Source organism: Gymnoscopelus braueri, assembly GCF_963280865.1.
Source record: "Gymnoscopelus braueri genome assembly, chromosome: 8".
NCBI lineage: Eukaryota > Metazoa > Chordata > Actinopteri > Myctophiformes > Myctophidae > Gymnoscopelus > Gymnoscopelus braueri.
The window spans coordinates 3,335,324-3,359,960 of NC_137609.1; the positions used below are offsets into that span (position 1 = coordinate 3,335,324).

General features: G+C 40.0%; 1 protein-coding gene across 1 annotated transcript in view; it reads right to left on the minus strand.

The window, feature by feature from the left end:
* Positions 1-688: 688 nt before the first annotated feature.
* Positions 689-24,637, minus strand: part of LOC308090030 (activin receptor type-2B-like) — a gene marked incomplete at both ends in the record, with an annotated part of 79,849 nt that continues 55,900 nt past the window's right edge. The window contains 5 exons of the mRNA XM_080435056.1: positions 689-703; positions 920-1,099; positions 1,903-2,033; positions 14,352-14,487; positions 23,648-23,762. Coding sequence (XP_080291182.1) covers positions 689-703; positions 920-1,099; positions 1,903-2,033; positions 14,352-14,487; positions 23,648-23,762 — 577 coding nt within the window. The remainder of the gene's footprint in view (positions 704-919; positions 1,100-1,902; positions 2,034-14,351; positions 14,488-23,647; positions 23,763-24,637) is intronic.

The window sequence follows — 24,637 nt, forward strand, 5'->3', positions numbered from 1 at the left end:
CAAAAAAGCAGAATAGAGGTAAACACCTACTGTAATCGTTCCTAGATAAAAACCATCACTTAACTATATATATATTTTTTTCCTTTTTCCACACCGTTTCCGGCTAAGGACTTTGTACAGTTCGTACAGGTATTTACCGAATTTCACGGACGGCTCGTCTTACACGACCTACAGTTTCCTTTTAAGGACTTTGCACCGGAGTACAGGTATTTTCCGACTTTCACGGACGGCTCGTCTTACACGACCTACAGTTTCCTTTTAAGGACTTTGCACCGGAGTACAGGTATTTATCGTTTGACTACGAATGGCTCGCTTTTCACGACCAACTTTAACACAATTGATTGTATCAATACAATATCCTTGGCATATATATTGGGTCATACCACTCTTACCCGTAGTTCGTTTGGAGTGTAGTCTCTGCCGGTCAGCACCTCTGATCCACAGGCCCATCGCTGCGTTTGTGAGTGATAGATTTGCCTTGTAGCGCTATTACTGACATCCTGGAAAAGAGAGTGCTGACGGACAGTAGATACACCCTGCTCACAGCGCCATCTGTTATGGAAAAATATAAACTTCACATCAATATAAAGGAAATAATTCCACAGAGAGTAGAGTGGATGAATCAACATACATTTATTATACTATACGAGAGCTCTCGGAGACTGCCTACATGCAGCCTCTCGATTGCTCAGTTGTGTGTTTCCTTTATACACAAGAAGAGAACACAAATAGCTGGAGGTGTGGTTAGTGGACAGAGTCATACATGGCTCTATTTAGAAATAGTTACTCTGACAGGATACCAACAGGTGAGAACACGGTCTGTCTACTACTACAAACTCTGTAAATAGACCTAGAAACAGCAGAGTGTGCAAAGTCCTTTCTTTAGAAGGCTCATAGAAGTTTATAACCATAATCATACAGGCAATAGTGTAGTTTTCATATTATTTCCATTATAGTTGTGGTGGGAGGGAGGCGGGGTTATGACGGCGGGGTTGCCGTGGAGACGTCTGATCCTCTCCTCCACGCAGCCGGCAGACAGACGGGCCTCCGCGTCGTGATCCCAGCACTCCTCTACTGTCTCACACACCTGCCACGCACCCTGTAGAGAGACAGACAGGTAGAGAGACAGACAGATGATCCCAGCACTCCTCTACTGTCTCACACACCTGCCAGACAGACCAATTTGGGTACCCATGTAAAAATAAATAAAAACAGCACCCTCTGGTGTTTTTCCTTTGAATTTGACTGGGGGGAGCTCCCAATAGAACGTGGGCACAGGAAATAGGCCCGTTTGGTCTGCCCTCAGCCCTCCTCTTCAGGTGGGGGCGCCTATGTTTTCATTCCTACTAACAACATTGCTCCACGGAACACTAACAACATTTTTCCCACGGAACCTGGATCGTTTTGGTTATAAGCCCACTTGTCTCTATGATGGAAGAACAAGTTAAAATGTTACTAACTTTCCGTGGTTTTGTCGGCTCCGAGGACGCTATTGTTAAATGAGTTTGGATTTGTTTCCAGTGGTAAGCAAACGCACAGATGTAAATCCCGCCCACTACATTTGATTGGGTAAAGGGCGGCCTGCTCCCTGATCTAAGGCACGCCCACTTGTAGGCTAATGTTGACACGTTCTGAATGGGGCTCCCGACAGATTCAGTAGCGCAGCTCTGAATCTGTTCTTGAGAGATTACAGACAGACAGACAGACGATCCCAACATTCCTCTACTGTCTCACACACCTGACGCAAACCCCACAGAGCGACAGACAGGCAGAGAGACTGTTGAGGACTTCTAGGATCATGACCCAGACAAGCAAATTATCCCAATACCTGCGCGTGCATGTTTGTGTGAGTGCGTGAGTGCGTGCGTGCGTGCGTGCGTGCGTGCGTGCGTGCTCGCTCACGTTGTGTTTCAGCCAGTCCTCTTTGAAGGCGGGTCTCATCTTCTTGTTCACGACCACTTCCTGTAAATCCTCCAATGAGGGATGAGGTCCAATCTCCTCTTCAAACGGTAGCAAGTACTCATCTACTGGACCTGAACACACGCACATTACATTTAATGTTGTGGTATCATTTTCAAACATAAGCACGGTGTTCGATATAAGTAATTTTATTTCATCTTGAGATACAGTACTAGGTGACTTTGAGCTCTTGCAGTTAACAGTGCTTGGAGTTGAAAATAACTGGTGGCCCCCATCTGTTTATGCAGGCTGAGATGCGATCGATTTGCATTCCCAAACACCCCAAGAGTTCTGGCCATTGTATTAAGTTATAGAAGCCCAGGTGAGGTGAGAAACGGAACAGGCTGTCTGGCAAACCTTTTGTTTCTTGGTTCAGAGATGTAAATCGTTGGAGTCCAAGTGTCGACACCCTATGTTGAGGTTGGCCTCTTTTGTCTTCATCTGAACTAATCAGAATAATCATTGTTCCTTCCTGGGCACCAGCCACAGACAGCAAATGTGTAGTGAATGGTTAGAAGCCAGGTCAAGATGACTGAGTAAACAGTTAAAATATATACACTTTGATTATTCTTCTTTCTTGAGTCTTTGTAGTTAAAAGGACAAAGTCTGGATAACTATGACTTGTGTTGTTAACAAAGAGAAATGTCATTTGGGGGAAATATTCAGTCCTGAAGTAACTGCTGTTTTTGTTGAACGCATTGTATTTTAACTGCTGTTTCTTTGCAATCATGAATGTATAATGTGTGTGGACTTATTCTAAAGCTTAAGAGATGTTGAACAAGAAATACTAAACCAGACTTTGTGTAAATAGTAAAGTTTGATAATTGGAAATAAGACAAGTTGTTACATTGTAAGGACATGCTAATGGTTTACCAGGATGTTGGCGGGGGGGCTCGACCACGACCCTTCAGTATTCATGTTTATGTATGTGTGATTGGTGAACCGGGATTAGGGGCTGGGCTTAGCCACCTGACCCCTCCCCTTGTGAGCAGAAGGTAAACAGTGTATAAAATAATGTGCTTTACATGTGACTGGGCGCGCTGCTTATTAGACCCAAAGGCAGTTAGCCAGTCGGGCGGAAATATTATGCTCTGACAACCACACTTTGACTGGATTCTCCTCTTTAAGATTCCTCCAGGGAGACCGGTGTTTCAGCCCTTACACTATGGAAAATATACATCAATGTAATTACATGTAAGTACATTACATTACAGTCATTTAGCAGACGCTTTTATCCAAAGCGACTTACAATAAGTGCATTCAACATGTCTAAAACAAGCAACTAAGAGCATACTTAGCGGCAAGGTAAAAAGTGCAATATATCAGCTACCTACTTTCTTAAACACGCGCACGCACGCACACGCACACAGGTCAAATACCCGTTTTGGCAATTTTTACAGTGTGGAATTCCAGACTCTTCCAAGATGGATAAGCGCTGTGAGTAGTCATTTTCAGTCATTTTCAGTAAGAATAGAGTGTTTAAGAGGTTAAAGGTCATTTATTTGAACATAAGCTAAACTGACAGGCACTCTGTGTACATACTGACTACAGTGCAGCTCAGCACTGATTGGCTCTGTGCACAGCAGCCATATTGGTAAGAAATTGGGCCTCTTCCTTACTTCCTTCACAGGTTTTACCAATGATACGGCTGAAGTCTCTGTTCCATTCTGGTCAAACAGAGTCAGGGTGCTGATAATGAGCATGTTGGCTCACTGGAAACAGGAGACCAGAGGGTCTCAAAGTGTGGTCTAGGGACCCTCATGGTTCCTGTAGGGCGTTCCAATGGTCCCTTACGGGCGTGTAACGCTGAGAGTGTACAAATGGAACCAAATGGAACCAAAAGGACCCGGAAGTGCACTCTCTGAGTTATGGGGTTCCTTGAAATTAAAAAAGTTTGAGAACCACTGTGCTACACTATATGAAACAGAGCCTTCATTAGTATCATTGGTAACACCTGTGAAGGAAGTAAGGAGGAGGCCAAATTTATTTCTAAAATGGCTGCTGTGCATAGAGCCTAATTGGTCTGTTCTTTGTTGTCTCTCCAGCTCTTTATTAAACAGAAAATGCATTTTCAGTGCTGATTGGGGTCGGGGGATCTTAGTATAATTTGAAATTCAATTCCAATTCACTTTTTAAACAATTATTTTACTGATTTTCCTTTCAGAACTTAAATTAAATATTGCTCCATTTTTCAAATAGTCACTTCCAAATTGAAGCTCAGATTATACTAAGATCCCATAGGCACTTGGGGTGTGGGGGTATCTTAGTATAATCTGATATTCAATTCAAATTCACATCTGAAAAGTCTATTTTACTGATTTTCATTTTAGAACCTAAATTAAACATTGCTTCATTTTTCCAATTTTCTAGCCCACAAAAAAATCAGGAAAATGCTCAATTTTTCTGATATTGTGCTTAGTATTTTGGCGTCTTTTGATTTGGGACTGACACTGAGAAAAGCTCAAAATAAGTTTTTTTTCCAATTTTTTCATCCCAGAATAAAAATCAAAGAATGTCTTCATTTTTCCAATTTTCTAGCCCACCCAAAAATCAGGAAAATGCTCAATTTTTCTGATATTGTGCTTAGTATTTTGGCATCTTTTGATTTGGGACTGACACTGAAAAAAGCTCTTAAAAACGGCTTTTGCCATTTTTTCATTCCCAGAACAAAAATCAAAGAATGGCTTCAATTTTCCAAATTTCTAGCCTACCCAAAAATCAGGAAAATGCTAAATTTTTCTGATATTGTGCTTAGTATTTTGGCATCTTTTGATTTGGGACTGACACTGGAAAAAAACTCATAAAAACGGCTTTTGCCATTTTTTTATCCCAGAACAAAAATCAAAGAATGGCTTCATTTTTCCAAATTTCGAGCCTACCCAAAAATCAGGAAAAGGCTCAATTTTTCTGATATTCTGATTAGTATTTTGGCATCTTTTGATTTGGGACTGACAAAGGTAAACATCTTTATTTGTCTTTGTTTTTCAAAATGTCAGTCATCTTTTAATCTACATTTTTCATCAAAACAAAGATGTCACGTGACCATGTGTTACATCACATGGTCTTTGTCCTTCAAAGTAAAAGTTGTAGTCTAACATGTAAGCAATAGGATCTACAGACAGTCATTAACACCACATCTAATGACTGTATGATGTTGTTTTTAATGCCTTTTCTGTCTTTTTTTTAGATCAAAGCTACGGCTCACAAAAGTATGTTACATGACTACCAAACCTTTCTGGGACATAAAACCGTAAATCCCTTACAACTATATACTTGTGGTGTGGAAGCTCCACCAGCAGGGGTCATTCACTTTCCCCTTGTGCCTCCCAACTTCACAGCACCTTAGTAGTTTTACTGAGGTGCTGTCAACCTAACAACCTTTTTGTTCTTCTATACAAATATTTTCTTTCACATCAGGATTTAAAGGACGAGTTCACCCATTTTCAACCTGTCTTCATATAGTTGTTTCTCAATAATTCTCATGATAATATGGCACCATTTTTGTCTACTCAATCTGTGTCTCAGAGGAGGGCTGTGGACAGTTCAGAAACCTGTCTACCAGTGACATCATCGATGGGGAATCCAAGATAATAGAAACTACAGGCTTTCTATTCCTGTTAGCACGCTATATGGAAACCATTGTTCTCGCGTTAATAAAAACAAATATATACAATTTTAAATATTGAAGGGAAAAAAATCCTTTCTGTTGAACTGATAATCGGCTGATTCTTTGACCAGATCCGAGAGCCGCTATGAGAAGTAAGTAAAATCGATATGTAAGGCTTAGGCTGTGAAAACCAACTAGGCTGATGAGTTGTCTGATGCTTATCTAAGAGTTAATGTCGCTCGGGCTCACTGATGAACTCCCTTAGCCATGATGTCAGTCCTGATGAACTCCCTTAGGACTTTGATGTTTGTCCTGGACGTTTTGGTTATCTCCATTTATGGAGTTCCAGTAGGGGTTCTCTAATGTCAGAGCTAGGTATGTTAGGTATCTCCATGATAATCGTCTAGGAGAGATTCTATGATGTGTTGGAGATTTCAGCTATTTAAACAACAGACACATTGTGCAATGACATAATTTGTCGTGCGTCCGTCCATTGTATTGGTTAAATTAAGAGCAGTTAAAAAATAAGTGTATTTATTAATCAAGCAGTAAGTTAAAAGTTAGAGAAATGTACTTAACAGAGATCTCTGGGCTCACACTAGCTTTCCTTATCAGCAACAAATTGCATCGAGGTCACCTCACTAAGTCTGAGCCCTCTTATCTGTCCCTAGAGCCCCTATATACTGAAATGTGGGATGGTCTTCAGGTTGGTTCGCCACCTGACTCAGCATTTGTCTTCAAACAATGGGGGGGGGGGGGGGGCATTTCTCTCCAACCTGCATCTCTCTAAGATTAGGGAAGGACAGAAAGGAACAGAAACCACAAATGCATACACATGTACAGACAGATGACCTCTCATCACTTCAACGGCCGGGCCATCGGACAGTTTTGTCTTCTTTATTGGGACAGCAATTAAACAATAGTAATTAAAGCAATCGCATATTCTTATAATACCAACTAGTATTAACTAAAGCTTTAAAGGGATATCAATTGCCATCAGATGTCAGACTTGGGGAGGTTAATTGTCTCCATCTATGGGAATCTCCATTTGGGAAGGTTGTGATCAAATAGGTCACTAAAGTCGGGACTGAATAGGTCATTCATCCCATTAGGTTTCTGGGCACCTTGCCATGATCCACCTTGCGGTGTTATCCATCTATGGCTAATGCTGGCAAGTATGCCCTGAACGTTCTTTATACTTTCACTGGTAGATGCGTTTCTGAAGTGTCCATAGCCCTCCTATGAGACACAGACTGAGAAGAAAAAAATCACACAATTTTAGCAGGAGCATTAGTGAGGATCTATGAAGATAGGTTGAAAATGGGTGAAGTCGTTCTTTAATGATCATTAGACTAATAACCCATTACCCATTATCAATAAGTAACCCACCTATATCCCAAACTCCCTCCCCAGTCAGAGTTCATAGTTTTATTGAATGTAGAATTATGTGCAGGATGTCATTTGTATATGTGAGGGAACTTAATTTACTGTCTTTCCCTATGGGACTGACCTGGGATGTAAGTTGGGGCTTGATCAACCCCGGCTGGGTCACCTGGGCGAGGGTTCATGTTGCGAGACCCGAAACACCCTATGACCCCAGGCTACAACACTGATGATACATCCCAGGTGCATCCATGTGATGTATTCTTTATTGTATGCACTTAATTTAGGAGAGAATATCTCAACTGTTCTTGGCTAATATGACCCCAGGGAACAACTTAGGAACTCCCTCATGGAGCTACTTGCGGATTATACTAGGGTCAGTCCACTCTAGGTGGACACGCACTGACCTTTTGCACCTTAATCCCTTGTATAACGCACTGACTTTTTTATTGTGCTCCTTTTCCTCTAAGCACCTTAACGTCCATTGTCTATCATGCACAGTATAAGTATAACATGCACAGTATACAATACATTGCTGCTATGCTCAGGCACCTTAGTTTAGTTTTTTTTTTAGTTTTTTTTTATTATCTCAGGTAATTTGTAAATATGTAGATAACTTGTCTGGCCTTCTGTTGCTCTCTTGTTTTGATCTCCTTCCCACTTGCCCCCCACCCTCTTCTTCTCCCCCCCCCCTCTTCTTTCTATGGAAACTAACGTTGCGATGGGAACGATGTACAAAAAAGAATTTCACCCACTTTTTTACCTTGTAAACCTGTGATGTGACAATAAAACTGATTCTGATTCTGATTCTGATTCTGAACTGTGACTAATTCTCTATCCGGAATGAAATACCCGAAAATGACCACGCTCTTTTTTTAAATGACCATAACCGGTGCACTACTTCCAATATGGCTCTATCTGCTAAACTTTTGGAGCTACAGATTTACTGAGGTGCTCAAAATGTTCAGAATACTTATGATTAGGGAAACATAGTAAAGTGTAAAATTTCTAATTTGATATTTGACAGAACAGCTAAAAGAAACGTATTACTGTCCAGGGCCATAAGGATATTTTTGCGCAAATCAATCTAAGAGCACCACATTTGTCCCAGATGTAACAAAGGGCATGCTCTAATGATTTAGCAAGAGCGCCCGAGCCAGCAACCTTCAGGGTCATCATAGTGGCCAAATCCAATATGACCGCCACCTTTGTCTTTGTTTTTCTTAATTCATCTGGAATCCAAAAGCCTGGAATGGTTATTATTCAAAATGTCAGTCATCTTTTAGTCTACCTTTTTCATCAAAACAAAGAAGCCATGTGACCATGGGTCAAAGCACATGGTCTTTGTCCTTCAAAGTAAAAGTTGTAGTCTAACATGTAATCAATAGGATCTACAGACAGTCATTAACACCACATGTAATGACTGTATGATGTGTTTTTTAATGCATTTTCTGTCATTTTCTTTAGATCAAAGCTACATCTCACAAAAGTATGTTGCAAGACTACTAAAACCTTTCTGGGACATAAAACCGTAAACTCCTTACAACTATATACTTGTGGTGTGGAAGCTCCACCAGCAGGGGTCATTCACTTTCTAGGACCTGGCTAAGATATGTGTGCACTTCATTTAGGAGAGAATATCTCAACTGTTCTTGGCTAATATGACCCCAGGGAACAACTTAGGAACTGTGACTAATTCTCTATCCGGGACGAAATACCCAAAAATGACCACGCCCTTTTAAAAATCAAATCAAATCAAATCAAGGTTTATTTATATAGCACATTTAACATGACCAGGTCAACCAAAGTGCTGTACAGGTAAAAAGCAAAACAAAGCAAAAAAAAAAAAAAAAAAACAGGAAGCAAACAATGCAATGTAAGCCGACAATAGTAAACAATGAGTAAGCACAGACAAACAAACATTAGCGCCAATAGAGGAAGGTAAGGCTGCTTTAGTTGTTACTGAATGCCAAGGACAAAAAATTAGTCTTTAGTAAAGATGACTGGGCTGCTTTGATGCGTAAAGGTAAGTCATTCCAGAGGGGGCAGCCACGGCAAAGGCCCGGTCACCCCTGGTAACTTTAGTGGGTGCAGTTGGCACTTCCAGCAGCAGCTGGTCAGCAAACCATAACATCAATGCTCAGCATAAAGTGAATACTATCATAATAGTCAAAGGTGTATGGAATTTGAACAATTTGTTCAAATTAGAATCTGAAAAGTGAATTGCTAAACAACAAATCGTTGCTAGGAATGTGTCTTGGTGTTACTACAACAACAGAACAGCTCTGCGATAACTGATACATACTGCACCACACACACACACGCACACGCGCACACACACACACACACACACACACACACACACACACACACGCACTCACGCACGCACGCACGCACACACAGCAGCAGATAGAGCCATGTTGGAAGTAGTGCACCGGTTATGGTCATTTAAAAAAAGAGCGTGGTCATTTTCGGGTATTTCATTCCGGATAGAGAATTAGTCACAGTTCCTAAGTTGTTCCCTGGGGTCATATTAGCCAAGAACAGTTGAGATATTCTCTCCTAAACTAAGTACATACAATAAAGAATACATCACATGGATGCACCTGGGATGTATCATCAGTGTTGTAGCCTGGGGTCATAGGGTGTTTCGGGTCTCGCAACATGAACCCTCGCCCAGGTGACCCAGCCGGGGTTGATCAAGCCCCAACTTACATCCCAGGTAGCTACCCACGGTCAGTCCCATAGGGAAAGACAGTAAATTAAGTTCCCTCACATATACAAATGACATCCTGCACATAATTCTACATTCAATAAAACTATAAACTCTGACTGGGGAGGGAGTTTGGGATGTAGGTGGGTTACTTATTGATAATGGGTAATGGGTTATTAGTCTAATGATCATTAAAGAACGACTTCACCCATTTTCAACCTATCTTCATAGATCCTCACTAATGCTCCTGCTAAAATTGTGTGATTTTTTTCTTCTCAGTCTGTGTCTCATAGGAGGGCTATGGACACTTCAGAAACGCATCTACCAGTGAAAGTATAAAGAACGTTCAGGGCATACTTGCCAGCATTAGCCATAGATGGATAACACCGCAAGGTGGATCATGGCAAGGTGCCCAGAAACCTAATGGGATGAATGACCTATTCAGTCCCGACTTTAGTGACCTATTTGATCACAACCTTCCCAAATGGAGATTCCCATAGATGGAGACAATTAACCTCCCCAAGTCTGACATCTGATGGCAATTGATATCCCTTTAAAGCTTTAGTTAATACTAGTTGGTATTATAAGAATATGCGATTGCTTTAATTACTATTGTTTAATTGCTGTCCCAATAAAGAAGACAAAACTGTCAGATGGCCCGGCCGTTGAAGTGATGAGAGGTCATCTGTCTGTACATGTGTATGCGTTTGTGGTATGCAGGTTGGAGAGAAATGCCCCCCCCCCCCCCCCCATTGTTTGAAGACAAATGCTGAGTCAGGTGGCGAACCAACCTGAAGACCATCCCACATTTCAGTATATAGGGGCTCTAGGGACAGATAAGAGGGCTCAGACTTAGTGAGGTGACCTCGATGCAATTTGTTGCTGATAAGGAAAGCTAGTGTGAGCCCAGAGATCTCTGTTAAGTACATTTCTCTAACTTTTAACTTACTGCTTGATTAATAAATACACTTAATTTTAACTCTTAATTTAACCAATACAATGGACGGACGCACGACAAATTATGTCATTGCACAATTTGTCTGTTGTTTAAATAGCTGAAATCTCCAACACATCATAGAATCTCTCCTAGACGATTATCATGGAGATACCTAACATACCTAGCTCTGACATCAGAGAACCCCTACTGGAACTCCATATATGGAGATAACCAAAACGTCCAGGACAAACATCAAAGTCCTAAGGGAGTTCATCAGGACTGACATCATGGCTAAGGGAGTTCATCAGTGAGCCCGAGCGACATTAACTCTTAGATAAGCATCAGACAACTCATCAGCCTAGTTGGTTTTCACAGCCTAAGCCTTACATATCGATTTTACTTACTTCTCATAGCGGCTCTCGGATCTGGTCAAAGAATCAGCCGATTATCAGTTCAACAGAAAGGATTTTTTTCCCTTCAATATTTAAAATTGTATATATTTGTTTTTATTAACGCGAGAACATTGGCCCCGATTCATAAAGGGATTTACGACCATATTTTGTACCTACCGGCATTTAGGACAAATCCTACACCTGCAGTCGGATTCATAAAAGTTTTTTGGTCTGTGTTTTGTGCGTCAGGTGCGCACGTTCTCAGGTCAGCCCTGAGGCTGTCTTACCAGGGCTGAAATGTGCGTATGTCTTTAGAATGCTTTATTCTTCATGCCAAAATCAATTACAACAGTGGCAAACCTCAAATAAAATATATATATGCCCAACATTTGTCAACACATATATATAAAAAATTAAAAAATAAATGTCAAACTATATATTGCTTGTAGCCTACAGTATGCATCATATAGACATGATGTAGATTCCACCGCTTTTTATTTATTTTCTAGGCTATCAGTTGCATTTAGAGTTGAATTATTAGGTCCCCGTCCCTCAGTGTGTTTGCCAGCGGGCCATCTCAGCAAAAGTGTCATGTAATAATGAAAATAGGCTATGATGCCTTAATGAAACTGCGGAGGGACTGACGCACCTCTGTCCGTGCTGCAGTATTAATTTGTAGGCTAATAGTCTACTGTAGGCTACTCTACTGTATTTTGATCACATGAACACCACACACAACAGATCTAATATTCCCCATTCCGACGTAGGACAGTGATATATTAATCAAAAATGCACTAATTTAATCAATAAGTAATCAATAAGCTCTGGTCCATAATCGGATAGCAGCGTTCCACTTGTATGCTGGATTTCATCATCTTTTTACCTTGGTAAAAGTCCGCAATGTTCATTAGAAAAGGCTTATATATATCCTTTCCACGTTTTATTAGCCTTTTATTTGGTAATGGGGTTAAACCTTGTAAACTTATTTATTCTCATTACACATGAGAGCATTTATTACGTGATCCGCTTCCAGACAGAACAGTAAGCTGTCAAGGCGATGCGAAGCCGCATCTGTTATCTTTAGACGAGGCGGAGTTGAACTTCAAACTTTCATCAGCGTTGCCAGATGTTGTGAGAGAAATAAGCAACCAGGTCTAGGAAAACAAGCCCAAAAGAAGCAACTGGCACTTAGGCCATTATAAGCACTTTAACCGTTGTGAGCTTGTAGATCTGCTATATTTAAAATAAATCTTGTAATAAAATGTGCAATATTTGGAAGATTTTTTAAACATTCTAACAACACAAATCTGCCTCCAGCTGGCACAAAACATTTCAGATGGGGCTTATAGGGATAAATTAGCCTACATATTAACTTGAGGGTCCATGTCATAAAAATATTTGAGAACCACCGGTTAAAACAATTACACTTTAACCAACTAAATAACCAACTACACTTTAGAAACAAGCCCAAAAAACCGCGGTCCCCACAGCTACCAATATTTACAAGCAACTTTACAGAAAAATAAGCCCAAATTCGCTTATAATAAGCGGACATGGCAACGCTGTTTAGCACGGTTCAGCACGGTGACGTTAAAGTTGGATGCTGTTGGACGCAGCCTTCCAGAGTAATCATCACACCTGGTCATACGCACTGGTTGTACGCACGTCTCTGTGATATACGAACCCCTTTGGGAATTGCACGTCCGTTTGTGACTACCAAAATACGACCGGCCTTTACGAACTTTATTTACCCCATATTTACGACCCTCGTTATGAATCGGGGCCATTGGTTTCCATATAGCGTGCTAACAGGAATAGAAAGCCTGTAGTTTCTATTATCTTGGATTCCCCATCGATGATGTCACTGGTAGACAGGTTTCTGAACTGTCCACAGCCCTCCTCTGAGACACAGATTGAGTAGACAAAAATTGTGCCATATTATCATGAGCATTATTGAGGAACAATTATATGAAGACAGGTTGAAAATGGGTGAACTCGTCCTTTAAATCCTGATGTGAAAGAAAATATTTGTATAGAAGAACAAAAAGGTTGTTAGGTTGACAGCACCTCAGTAAAACTACTAAGGTGCTGTGAAGTTGGGAGGCACAAGGGGAAAGTGAATGACCCCTGCTGGTGGAGCTTCCACACCACAAGTATATAGTTGTAAGGGATTTACGGTTTTATGTCCCAGAAAGGTTTGGTAGTCTTGCAACATACTTTTGTGAGCCGTAGCTTTGATCTAAAAAAAAGACAGAAAAGGCATTAAAAACAACATCATACAGTCATTAGATGTGGTGTTAATGACTGTCTGTAGATCCTATTGCTTACATGTTAGACTACAACTTTTACTTTGAAGGACAAAGACCATGTGATGTAACACATGGTCACGTGACATCTTTGTTTTGATGAAAAATGTAGATTAAAAGATGACTGACATTTTGAAAAACAAAGACAAATGAAGATGTTTACCTTTGTCAGTCCCAAATAAAAAGATGCCAAAATACTAAGCACAATATCAGAAAAATGGAGCATTTTCTTGATTTTTGGGTGAGCTAGAAAATTGGGAAAATGAAGACATTCTTTGATTTTTATTCTGGGATGAAAAAATTGAAAAAAACCCTATTTTGAGCTTTTCTCAGTGTCAGTCCCAAATCAAAAGACGCCAAAATACTAAGCACAATATCAGAAAAATTGAGCATTTTCCAGATTTTTTTGTGGGCTAGAAAATTGGAAAAATGAAGCAATGTTTAATTTAGGTTCTAAAATGAAAATCAGTAAAATAGACTTTTCAGATGTGAATTTGAATTGAATATCAGATTATACTAAGATACCCCCACACCCCAAGTGCCTATGGGATCTTAGTATAATCTGAGCTTCAATTTGGAAGTGACTATTTGAAAAATGGAGCAATGTTTAATTTGGGTTCTGAAAGGAAAATCAGTAAAATAATTGTTTAAAAAGTGAATTGGAATTGAATTTCAAATTATACTAAGATCCCCCGACCACAAACGCTCTGTAGCAATGATTACTATCAGAATATAGTACTTTAACCTTTTTAACAAAAAAAATATAATAATAGTAGACTTACCTTACCTTTATAGATATTGAAATCACAAATGTTCATGATTTTTAAAAAAATTGCATATCTACAAGCTCATATGAGCTTGTAGATCTGCTATTTTGAAAAGCCAAAGAAATATAAATGACACAGATGTGTTCCCGGATTGAATGGGTTAATGGGAAGGTTTTATTTATTATTTTTTATTTTCAGTTTTCAATGTGCGACCCCCCCCCCCCCCCCCCGTGTGTGTGTGTGTGTGTGCATGTGCTGTACCGTGTGTGCGTGTGTATGTGTTGTACCGTGTGTGTTGCATCTGGACAGCAGCTCCCACAGCACCAGAGCCAGAGCGTACATGTCTATCCTGAGGAAGGCGTCTCTCTGGAAGTTAATGGCTCCTTCTAACACCTCTGGAGCCATGTACCGCCATGTGCCCACCTGTACACACACACACACACAGTGTTGGGAAAGTTTCTACATTAACTAGTTCAGTTCATAGTCCACACATTTTAAAATGAACTAGTTCAGTTCATAGTTCATAATTCAAAATTTTGAACTAAAGTTCATCGTTCCAAAAAATTTATTTCATTTTTTGTTCTTTTTTTGTTTCAATATATTGCTGCGAGCTATTATTTGTAGAAATTATTGCCCTATATATATATATATATATATATATAGGGTCTCTCTCTCTCAGCTAAGAGGTCCTTGACCTGAAAAACGTTGAAGACCCAGGCCTGTATTTATGTTTATAGCCTATGTTTATTATATTATATGAATATAAATATTGGATTATTTGTCCCGGCTAGCGACGGAGATGAAACCATGGTCCCCTGGATACACACTCGCAAACAGACCCCCGTCGACGATACAGAGGATTCCCCCGACACGCCGTCACCGAGAGGGCTTCCCCATGCAACACGGGACACCAGAACAACCACAGGGTGTCCCACCGAGTGGAATGCTGGGAAACTGAGTTCTTTTCCCTGCTTTCTCAATGGATGCAGCTCGCCGTCTACACAGTTTTTCTTTGTGGGGAAGGCTTGTAAACAGAGACGTTTTTCTCCCTGTTTTGCAGGGAGGACAACCACAGCGTGTCCCACGAGAGGAATGGTGGGAAACGGAGTTCTTTTCCCTGTTTTGTCAATGGACTCAGGTCGTCGTTTGCACAGTTTTCCTTTGTGGGGAAGGCTTGTAAACAGAGAAAAATGTCTCCCTGTTTTTCACACCATGGCGCCAGCACAGGACTTCTGCTTCACCCCTCCCCCAACTGCTTTTGTGTATGGAATCAGAATAGACTCATAATTATCTGTATCCGTAAAAACAGATTTGTACTCGTAGAGGCAATTCGTAACAAACAGTCTGTAATTGTGAATCAGATTTGTACTTGTTAAGTGCAATTCGTAACTCATATTGTCAGATTTGCAACTCAAATATCAACATTTGTAACTCAAATATCAACATTTGTAACTCAAATATCAACATTTGTGTGTCAACTTATACATTTTAGAAGGAGATTTATTTGTGACTTTCCAATGATTTGTGTGAGTAATTATGAGACTCTTTTACCTCGCTGTTAGTCATATGATTTGTAACTTGTAAAAAATAAAGTAACCTATGCATGCAGAGTCATTTGTATTTGTGTCTCTAAATTCACAACTCGTATATCAACATTTGTGTGTCAACTTAGACATTATAAACGCAAATGTAGCTGTTAATGTGCACGGATGTGTGTGAGTAATTTTGAGACTGAGAGAACAGTCTCATAATTATCTGTATCCGTAAAAACAGATTTGTACTTGTAAAGTGCAATTCGTAACTCTTATAGTCAGATTTGTAACTCAAATGTCAACATTTGTAACTCGTGTATCAATATTTGTGTGTCAACTTTGACATTATAAACGCAAATGTGGCTGTTAATGTGCACGGATGTGTGCGAGTAATTTTGAGACTGAGAGAACAGTCTCATAATTATCTGTATCCGTAAAACAGATTTGTACTTGTAAAGTGCAATTCGTAACTCTTATTGTCAGATTTGTAAATCAAATATCAACATTTGTAACTTGTGTATCAACATTTGTGTGTCAACTTAGAACTTATAAACGCAAATAGCTGTTAATGTGCACGGGCGTGCACGGATAATTTTGAGACTGTTGTTCCACGGTGTGGTTCAGACAATTCGTAATTCGTATTGGAAGCAGTACCGAGTGGCTTCAGTAGATGGCGAACATGCAATATTGGAGGTAGGAGGAGTTTGAATAGACTACAGAAGTCCTGATGTCACTCGCTCATCCCTTGGGTCGCAGACGTTTTTCTCTGTGGAGAATAACATTGGGTCATCTTAAAATCGTCTCATATAAGCATTGTGGGCCAAAAATAAACAAACTTCCCCATATTGTCAGGGAGGTGGCTCTGTATAGTGTAGTGCCACTGTTCTCAAAGTGGGGTTTATTTTTTTATTTATTTTTTTGGGGGGGGGGGGGGGGGGGGGGCTAGTGAAAATTACAGGAGTTCTTACTGTATGGTGTGTGTGTGTGATATGAAATGTGGGTTTTCCATAATCACAGTAATCCTTAATCATATTCCATCATTTTCAAGCCTTGAATATGATGGAACATGATTAATATCATTACAAAAAATAAAGACATTTGTGAATTATTTCGCGGACCCCCTGGCTATGCGTCGCGGACCCTCAGGGGTCCGCGGACCCCACTTTGAGAACTGTGGCACTACACTATACAGAGCCACCTCCCTGACAATATGGGGAAGTTTGTTTATTTTTGGACCACAATGCTTATATGAGACGATTTTAAGATGACCCAATGTTATTCTCCACAGAGAAAAACTTCTGTGACCCAAGGGATGAGCGAGTGACATCAGGACTTCTGTAGTCTATTCAAACTCCTCCTACCTCCAATGTTGCATGTTCGCCATCTACTGGAGGCTCTCGGTACTGCTTCCAATACGAATTACGAATTGCCTGAACCACACCGTGGAACAACAGTCTCAAAATGATCTGTGCACACCCGTGCACATTAACAGCTACATTTGCGTTTATAATTTCTAAGTTGACACACAAATGTTGATATTTGAGTTACAAATGTTGATATTTGAGTTACAAATGTTGATATTTGAGTTACAAATATGACTATAAGAGTTACGAATTGCACTTTACAAGTAAACATCTGTTTTTATGGATACAGATAATTATGAGACTGTTGTCTCAGTCTCAAAATTACTCACACACATCCGTGCACATTAGCAGACACATTTGCGTTTATAATGTCTAAGTTGACACACAAATGTTGATACACAAGTTACAAATGTTGATATTTGAGTTATAAATGTTGACATTTGAGTTACAAATCTGACAATAAGAGTTACGAATTGCACTTTACAAGTACAAATCTGTTTTTACGGAGACAGATAATTATGAGACTGTTCTCCCAGTCTCAAAATTACTCACACACATCTGTGCACATTAACAGCTACATTTGCGTTTATAATGTCTAAGTTGACACACAAATGTTGATATACGAGTTGTAAATTTAGAGACACAAATACAAATGACTGCATGCATATGTGACTTTATTTTTTACAAGTTACGAATCATATGACTAACAGCGAGGTAAAAGAGTCTCATAATTACTCACACAAATCGGTGGAAAGTCACAAATATATCTCCTTCTAAAATGTATAAGTTGACACACATACACAAGTTACAAATGTTGATATTTGAGTTACAAATGTTGATATTTGATTTACAAATCTGACAATAAGAGTTACGAATTCCACTTTACAAGTACAAATCTGATTCACACGTACAGCCTGTTTGTTATGAATTGCCTCTACGAGTACAAATCAGTTTTTACGGATACAGATAATTAAGAGTCTATTCTGATTCCATATTTGTGTCTGTTATCGATAGCCTAGCGCCCAAGAAGGTGGTGAGAGTCAGAGCCCGTACACAACCCTGGATGAATGGAGACATCCTAAATGCCATCAAACTCAGAAACAAAATGTACTCTGAGTTCAGGAAATGCAAAAATGTGCAACTACTTGAAAGATGCAGAAATCAACGAAATGTAGTAAACAAATTGGTCAAAACTGCCAAAAAGAATTTCTTAAATGAAAGCATTGAGGCAAACAAAAGCCAAGCAAGCGGTAGCGAACTGTTTTAACAGCTTTTTTACCACCATTGCAACCCAGTTGGTAAGCAAACTTCCTCAGCATTCAGGTTTGTACGGCTCTGACCACATCCATGCTCACTATGACAAGGGGGCTAAAAAAGACTCCTTCTCATTCAAACCAGTAAATGCTGATGATGTGCAGAAAAAACTATTCGCCCTCCAGCCAAACAAGGCCACCGGCCTTGACAATATCCCCACCAGATTCCTCAGAGACGCAGCTACTGCTATTGCCCCCATAGTAACCCAAATCACAAACCTATCCATCAGCCAGTGTCACGTCCCACAGGATTTCAAGTTGGCAAGAGTAATCCCTCTGCATAAAAAAGGAAGCAAATTAGAACCTGGCAACTATAGGCCTGTTTCCATCCTTTGTTCCATCTCAAAGGTTGTAGAGCGATTAATTCAAGAACAAATCAACAGCTACCTCAGCGAGCATAAACTGTTGTTTGAATTCCAATCAGGCTTCAGAACCTCCCATTCCACTGACACATGCCTAATGTATTTGACCGACTACATCAAACGTGAGGTAGACGCGGGCAAATACTGCGGCATGGTCATGTTGGACCTCCAAAAAGCGTTCGACACTGTAAACCATTACATTTTACCTGATAAGCTGAGGGCGATTGGTTTTGACTGCACATCACTAAACTGGATGAGATCTTACCTGGAGGGAAGAGAACAAGTGGTTGACATCAACGGAACCATGTCCTCATCCCTCCCGGTGAGCTGTGGGGTTCCTCAGGGCAGCATTCTAGGGCCGTTACTGTTCCTTCTATACATTAACGACATGAATGCTGCCTGTAACTGCAAATTGTTCCTGTTCGCTGATGACTCGGCACTCCTGATCTCGGGAGAGGACAAGTTGCAGGTTGAGGAGGCGCTCAGCTCCGAACTCTCCAAAATCCGTACTTGGCTTACCGATATCAAACTGTCACTACACCTTGGGAAAACTGAATCCATTCTCTTTGGGACCAAACATTCCCTCAGACAGATGGATGTAAATGATTTCAAGGTCAAAGTCGATGACACAATTATCTCTAGCAAAGAAGAGATTACCTATTTGGGTTGTATTCTTGACAAATACCTGACAGGTGATAGCATGGCGACAAAGGTGGTCAAAAGAGTAAACCAGAGAACCAAATATATTGGGCAGAGTTTCCTCTTTTGTCAACCCTCAGGCCCTCAGGACCCTCTCAGGGGCCCTGATTCAACAACCTTTTGACTATGCTTGCACCTCCTGGTACTCCAACACCTCAGTGTCACTGAAGACTAAGCTTCAAACCTCCCAAAACAAACTGATTCGGCTACTCCTCGGATTGGGGCCCATGACCCACCTTTCTCCCACCCATTTTGCCAGCCTAGGCTGGCTCAGGGTGGAAGAAAGGGTTAAACAACAAAAAATGGGACTGGCCTTCAAAATTGTAAATGCAAATTTGCCCGATATGCCCCCTATTCCTATTCCCGCATATCTGAGTAAATACCTCCAAAAGGTTAGCGACACCCACAGTCACAATACCAGAGGGAGCGTTAACAACAATTTGGTACCACCCACCCATAAAACAAACATGGGCAAATTCTCCTTCTACAGCACTGCCACCCAGGATTGGAATAGTCTAACCCCATCCCTCAAAAAATGCAGTTCGCTGGGCTCATTTAAAAGAGCCTTAAAAAAAAATCATCTTTCAGGAGGCCAAAAGAGGAGGTAGTACCATTTTCCCGTTAGACAGCCGACCCCCCCCCCCCTGTTCTTGTACATATCTTTTCCCCCCTTTTTTGTCTCCGCCAGGCCGAAAGGCATGGCGAGAGAGTATGTTTTACCCTCCGTCCGTCCGTCCGTCCGTGTGTCCTGTCTGTGTGTTAGCAGCTAATCTCTGGCACCGTTGGCCCGGTCGCTGCGAAACTGTGCACACACATTCCCTGGATGCCAATTCAGAACCTCTGCCTCAAATATTTCACATGGGCCTGTTATAGCGCCACCTGGAGGCCGATTTGTGCAAAACCCATTTTTTTACATTACTCCTACAGATTTTATCCAAACGTCATGCAAATCGGTACACAGTATCTCCGTAGTCATGTAATCAACACGGATCTGTCCGATTTCCCATATTCCATCCTCATTGGCTAAGGTTCGCTTCCAAAATTTGCAGGATTGATCCGTTTTGAACAAAATGCCTCAAATCATGAACACATTCCCACTAGGCCAAGGAAGAAATGCCACCCTTTTTCACATTGGCCTGTTATAGCGCCACCAGCAGGTCTAATTTAGCTAAACACATTTTGGGAACAAAATGCCTCAAATCATGAATGCAGTGTCCGATTGCCGTGAACGACCTAAGAATAAATGGCACCCTTTTCACATTGGCCTGTTATAGCGCCACCAGGAGGCCCAATAACCTACCTGACCTGGCGGAGACCTGTGCTCCGAGGAGCACTTTTTCTATTTTTTTTTTTTTTTTTTTGTACATAGTGTTATTATTTATTTATTTTTCTGTTGTTTTTCTTTTTTGTAATGATATTCGAACTGTGGTGCCACTATATATGTCTATGAATTGAATACCAAGGCCCTCATTGGAAACAAGTCCGCAAGGACTTTTATGAACGGACCTGTTAGACAAAGTATTTTAAATGTAACTGTGCTGTTTTAAATTTTTTTGCCTAATAAAATATTCAATCAATCAAAAATATAATCCAGGATTATGCCATTTTTAGCCATAATGTTTTAAAAACAGACCTACAAGCTCACAATGAGTTGCATCCACGACACGTTGTGAGCTTGTATGTCTGCAATTTTAGGCACAGGACACCGTCATGCTGCGAAGTATAAATTAGGCTCTAGCCCAGAGAGAACAGCAGCAGCAGCAAAAAGAGAAAGAAACTGCATCAACAGTGAAAAGTTGTGAAAAATACTTTGTTTTAAACACAAGCAGTACACCCGGTCCCAGCAACGTTGTTGTTGCTCATACGTGTGTAGTTAGTACAGCGGAGAAGCTTTCTTTAATTACAAAATGATCTTGCGTCAGAGAATCTGCAATAAGAACAATAGGCTACAGCTGTGGATCATTATCACTCAGCATACTACAGTGACACAACAACTGATAAACGGACAGGGATTTTATAAAGCTAAAGAGGTGCTTCTCTTGCATTTTTAAACCGAGAGGCTATCTGTAATCACGGCTGCTGCATAGTAGTCTGTAGTCTGCACGTAGATTGAATTCACTCCGCACTGTGCAGATGAATGTCAGAGACCGCCCGGCTTTTCTTTTTTTTTGGCTGATGGTGCGTTCATAGCGCCTCGGAAACACAGGATAGGATGAAATACAACATGACAAACCGATGTAACCATGGAAATTTGGGACACTCTTGAACAAAGTTATACTGTGAGAGAGCGCCGTTCACAAACGCCAGAATGAACGCGTTCACAATAACGTTCATCTAGCAGATATACAGTGCGTTCAGTTCACGTTCGCCCAAAATATGAACGAGTTCATGAACGATCGTTCAGGCACAACACTGCACGCACGCACGCACGCACGCACGCACGCACGCACGCACGCACGCACGCACGCACGCACGCACGCACATAATTTTAGGACAGCATTTAACCCATTAAGACCTGAGGCCGATTCTACAAATGACTTCTAAATTAGTAGTTCTCTTCACTTTCAAGACTTTTCAAAAATGTCCAAAAATAGCAGATGTACAAGCTGCAGCGTGTGAGCTTGTTCATCTGCTATTTTTGAATAGTCAACGCAAAAATCTAAAATGACAGAGATGGGTTTTAATGGGTTAAAAAAGACGGGAATTAGCAAATCTACAAGCTCAAACTGAGAGCTTGTAGATCTGCCGTTTCTTTTGGAAAATGTGTGAAAAATCTTGAATGTTGTTGTGAGATGTTTTAAATCATTTTGGAAAAAAAGGTTTGTTGACTATAGGCTACAAATCTTCTCTCATGGGTCTCCCTGCCACAAACTCTTTTAAGATGAGGGTCCGCTGATGAACATAAGTTTGGGGTCCTCGACATAGACTCAGAATCACTGTCCTAAACCAATGGTTCTCAAACATGTTCATGTCACGGACCCCTAAAGTGATACTCGTTTGGTCACGTACCCTCAGAGAAGATTTGTGTTTTAAATATTCAAAAATCATTAATATTGTGTAGCAATTCTTCTTTTTTATATATATAAAAAAAAGCTTGTCGATCTGCTATTTTGGAATAGCTGGAGAATAAAATCGATGGGTAAACAGATTTGTCTGGGGACCCCCTGGAGGCCCCTCAAGGACCCCTCAGGGTCCCAAGACCGTACTTTGAGAATCACTGTCCAAATCTGTCTCTCCTACCCAGTAGTGTCTTCTAAGTACATTTACTAAAAACTGTACTGATGTACATTTCTTTGGTATTTTTACTTTACTGGAGTACTTCCAATTTTCAATAATTTTACTTCTACTCCATACATGTCAAGGGCAAATATTGTACTTTTACTCCACTATAATGATTTGAAAACTTTAGTTACTAGTTACTTTGTAGATTTTGATTATTATTACAAAACCAATTCAGACCTATATATTTTGGCAATTTCAAAATAGCCGATTTACAAGTTATGTAGATCTGCTATTTTCAAGGATTTCAATACATTTTATACATTTGAAAACTTGCTAAATGGGACCTTCTGCAGAAAGAATACTTTTACTTTTGGTACTTTAAGGGTGCCTTCACACCTGGATGTATTAGTACGAGTAAAACGAACCCTGGAGCATATTGTCGGAGAGTGTGGTTAGTTTGCGCTGGTGTGAACGCTCATTCCAACTCTGTTGCTGACCAAACAAACAAACTCTGGTCCGCCAAAAAACGGGTGTCTCTACAATAGAGTATTGATACTTTTACTTAACCCATTAAGACCGGGAACGCATCTGTGTGTTATGTTAAGATGTCATGGCTATTCAAAAAATAGCAGATATACAAGCTCTGCTATGAGCTTGTAGATCTGCTATTTTTTGAAAAATCGTGAAAATGTTTGCAAATCTTTGAATATAAATGTTTTAAAGTGAACATTAATTTTGTAACTCAAATCTTTGCTTCTGGGGATTATACAAATGTCTTCTAAATCGTAACAGTTAAAAAAAAACTTTTTCATGTCAAGGACCACCCTAAATGATATGTATTTGTATTTAGACCCCCATCTCAAAATATTTTGTTCCAGCGACTCCCAGAAGCAAAAGTTTGAGTTAAAAATATATAGATTTGCACAACGTTATTTAAAAGAAATTGCAGATCTACACGTTATGAACTTATATATCTGCTATTTTTGAATAGCCAAAGAAATCTAAAATGACAGAGATGTGTTCCCGGATTGAATGGGTGAAGTACACATTTTTTTTAGTACTTCCTCCCACCACTGTTTGTTTGTTCCTACCTGTCCATGGATTTCCCCTGGAGGTTTCCCCGGCTCAAAGCACACGGCCAGCCCAAAGTCACCAATCACTGCAGTCAGGTCTGTCCTTAACATGACATTCTTACTCTTAAAATCCCTGAGAGAGAGAGAGAGAGAGAGAGAGAGAGAGAGAGAGAGAGAGAGAGAGAGAGAGAGAGAAAGAGAGAGAAAGAGAGAGAGAGAGAGAGAGAGAGAGAGAGAGAGATTATTAGTTATTAGTTAATAGTATTATTATTATTATGATTATTATTAAAGTAATTATTTGATTTTATTTATGAAATACTTTTGAAAAATGTTGGAATTGTTTTTAATTGATGAAAAGATGCAATTTAGTATTTTATTTAAACTTTTTTAAATCTTTTGAAATAATATGTTTTTTTTTCTATGTAGGAAATGAAAAAAGGGGATTTGGTAACACTTTCTATGAAGGTCGCCTCTATAATGCTTTATAAGCTCATTTATAATGCATTATAATGCCCTTATAAGGCATTATAATGCTCGTTATAAATGTTTATAATCATGTATAACGACTTATAACCACATTTATAATGTATTATAACTGCTGGTCATAATGCATTATTATGCTCAGTGGAACAGCACATTATAACTACCCTAACTTAGTCAGTTGTAAAGGCTCATAGAGAAGTGCTGTAATGTGTCATAACGCATTATAACCAGATGTTTATTAAATGGAATAATGTCTTATAAACATCAATAATATGCTATAACATGACTTTGAGACCTTTAAGTAAAGTGGCCACATATTCATGCGTTATTAGACATTGTATCATACTATAATACCATATAGCACGACACAGTGACCTTTAAGTAAAGTGGAAACATTATTTAATGGTTATTAGCACTTGTATCATACTATAATACCCTATAGCACGACGTAGTGACCTTTAAGTAAAGTGGAAACATTCTTTAATGGTCATTAGCACTTGTATCATACTATAATACCCTATAGCA